This window comes from Grammomys surdaster, unplaced genomic scaffold (genome assembly GCF_004785775.1).
Source record: "Grammomys surdaster isolate TR1022 unplaced genomic scaffold, NIH_TR_1.0 164, whole genome shotgun sequence".
Classification (NCBI taxonomy): Eukaryota; Metazoa; Chordata; class Mammalia; order Rodentia; family Muridae; genus Grammomys; species Grammomys surdaster.
In genome coordinates, this window is record NW_021604612.1 from 411,349 (window position 1) to 412,555 (window position 1,207).

The 1,207-nt window shown below is 54.9% G+C and overlaps 1 protein-coding gene across 3 annotated transcripts in view; it reads right to left on the reverse strand.

Moving 5' to 3' along the window:
- The window catches only part of Sez6l (seizure related 6 homolog like), a 168,499-nt gene that overhangs the window by 15,348 nt on the left and 151,944 nt on the right, over positions 1–1,207 (reverse strand). For all 3 annotated transcript variants that reach the window (XM_028765400.1, XM_028765399.1, XM_028765401.1), the window contains exon 12: positions 601–792. In XM_028765400.1, the coding sequence (XP_028621233.1) occupies positions 601–792 (192 nt within the window). The remainder of the gene's footprint in view (positions 1–600; positions 793–1,207) is intronic.

Sequence of the window (1,207 nt, forward strand, 5' to 3'; positions counted from 1 at the left end):
TCTCTCTCTCTCTCTCTCTCTCTCTCTCTCTCTCTCTCTCTCATTTTGCATGTGTATGCTTGTCCTGCAAGCATGTACGTGTTAGCATCATGTGGGCATACATGTGTGTGACTGCATTCATGCATGTCAGGTGCACACAGAGGTCAGAGGTTGATGTTGGCATTGGCCATCTTTCTCTACTACCTTCCACTTTACTGAGGTGGTAGCTCTCTCTGAATAGAGCTGTGTTCCAGTAATCCAGCTAGACGCTCAGCCTGGGACCCCCTGTCTCTGTCCCCTGAGCATGTTTATACAGGTGCCGGGGATTCAAACTCTGGCTTTCAGGTTTGCGTGGCCAGTGACTCATCCATTGAGCCGTCTCCCCAGCCCTAGTACCCTCTTCTTGACAAGGAGACAACAGCAAGGTCCTGGAGAGGGAAGCGAGGGAGGTTCAGCAGAGGGCTGTCACGTTTACCCGAAGGCCGTCTCATAAGCTCCCCGTCAGTGCCAGTTGTTTGGTGGTGAATGCACTGGGATGCCTCCCCGCCCCACCCCAGGCCTTTCTCCTCTGCAGCAGGAAGCAAGCCTGAAACAATGACCCCAGATTGAACACGGACTCACAGACACAGTGGGGCAGGCGAGATGTCCAGATGGGGGTTCCTGTCTCGCGGCTGTAGCAAGTGAGGAGCGAGCTCCCTTCAAGCACAAACCCAGGGCTACAGGTGTACTGGATGGTGGTGCCCACTAGCAGCACAGGGTCTGAGATGAGACGGGTAGAGTGCTCCACCTCCCCGGGGTCAGTACAGTACATAACTGCCGAGAGAAGAGCACATGGACACACAGTGACCCACAGGTCTCCATGATTTACAGGAGGATCTTCTCCCGTAGAAAGCTTCCCAGGTCGGTCCTTGGCCCTTTGAGGACATGGCACACAGATTCACAGAGGTGGTCGGAGAACAGGTCAGCTGGGAAGAGACCGGAATGCTATTCCTGAATCTGTCCCAAGATTTTTCACTAGATCTTGAACCTACTTCTAAGGTATAAATTGTCACTGAGGAGGGTGAGCATGGGTGGGGAGCACTGTGAGGAGGGTGAGCATGGGTGGGGAGCACTGTGCGGAGGTGGATCATGGGCGAGGAGCACTGTGAGGAGGGTGAGCATGGACGGGGAGCACTGTGAGGAGGGTGAGCATGGGTGTGGAGCACTGTGAGGAGGGTGAGCATGGGTG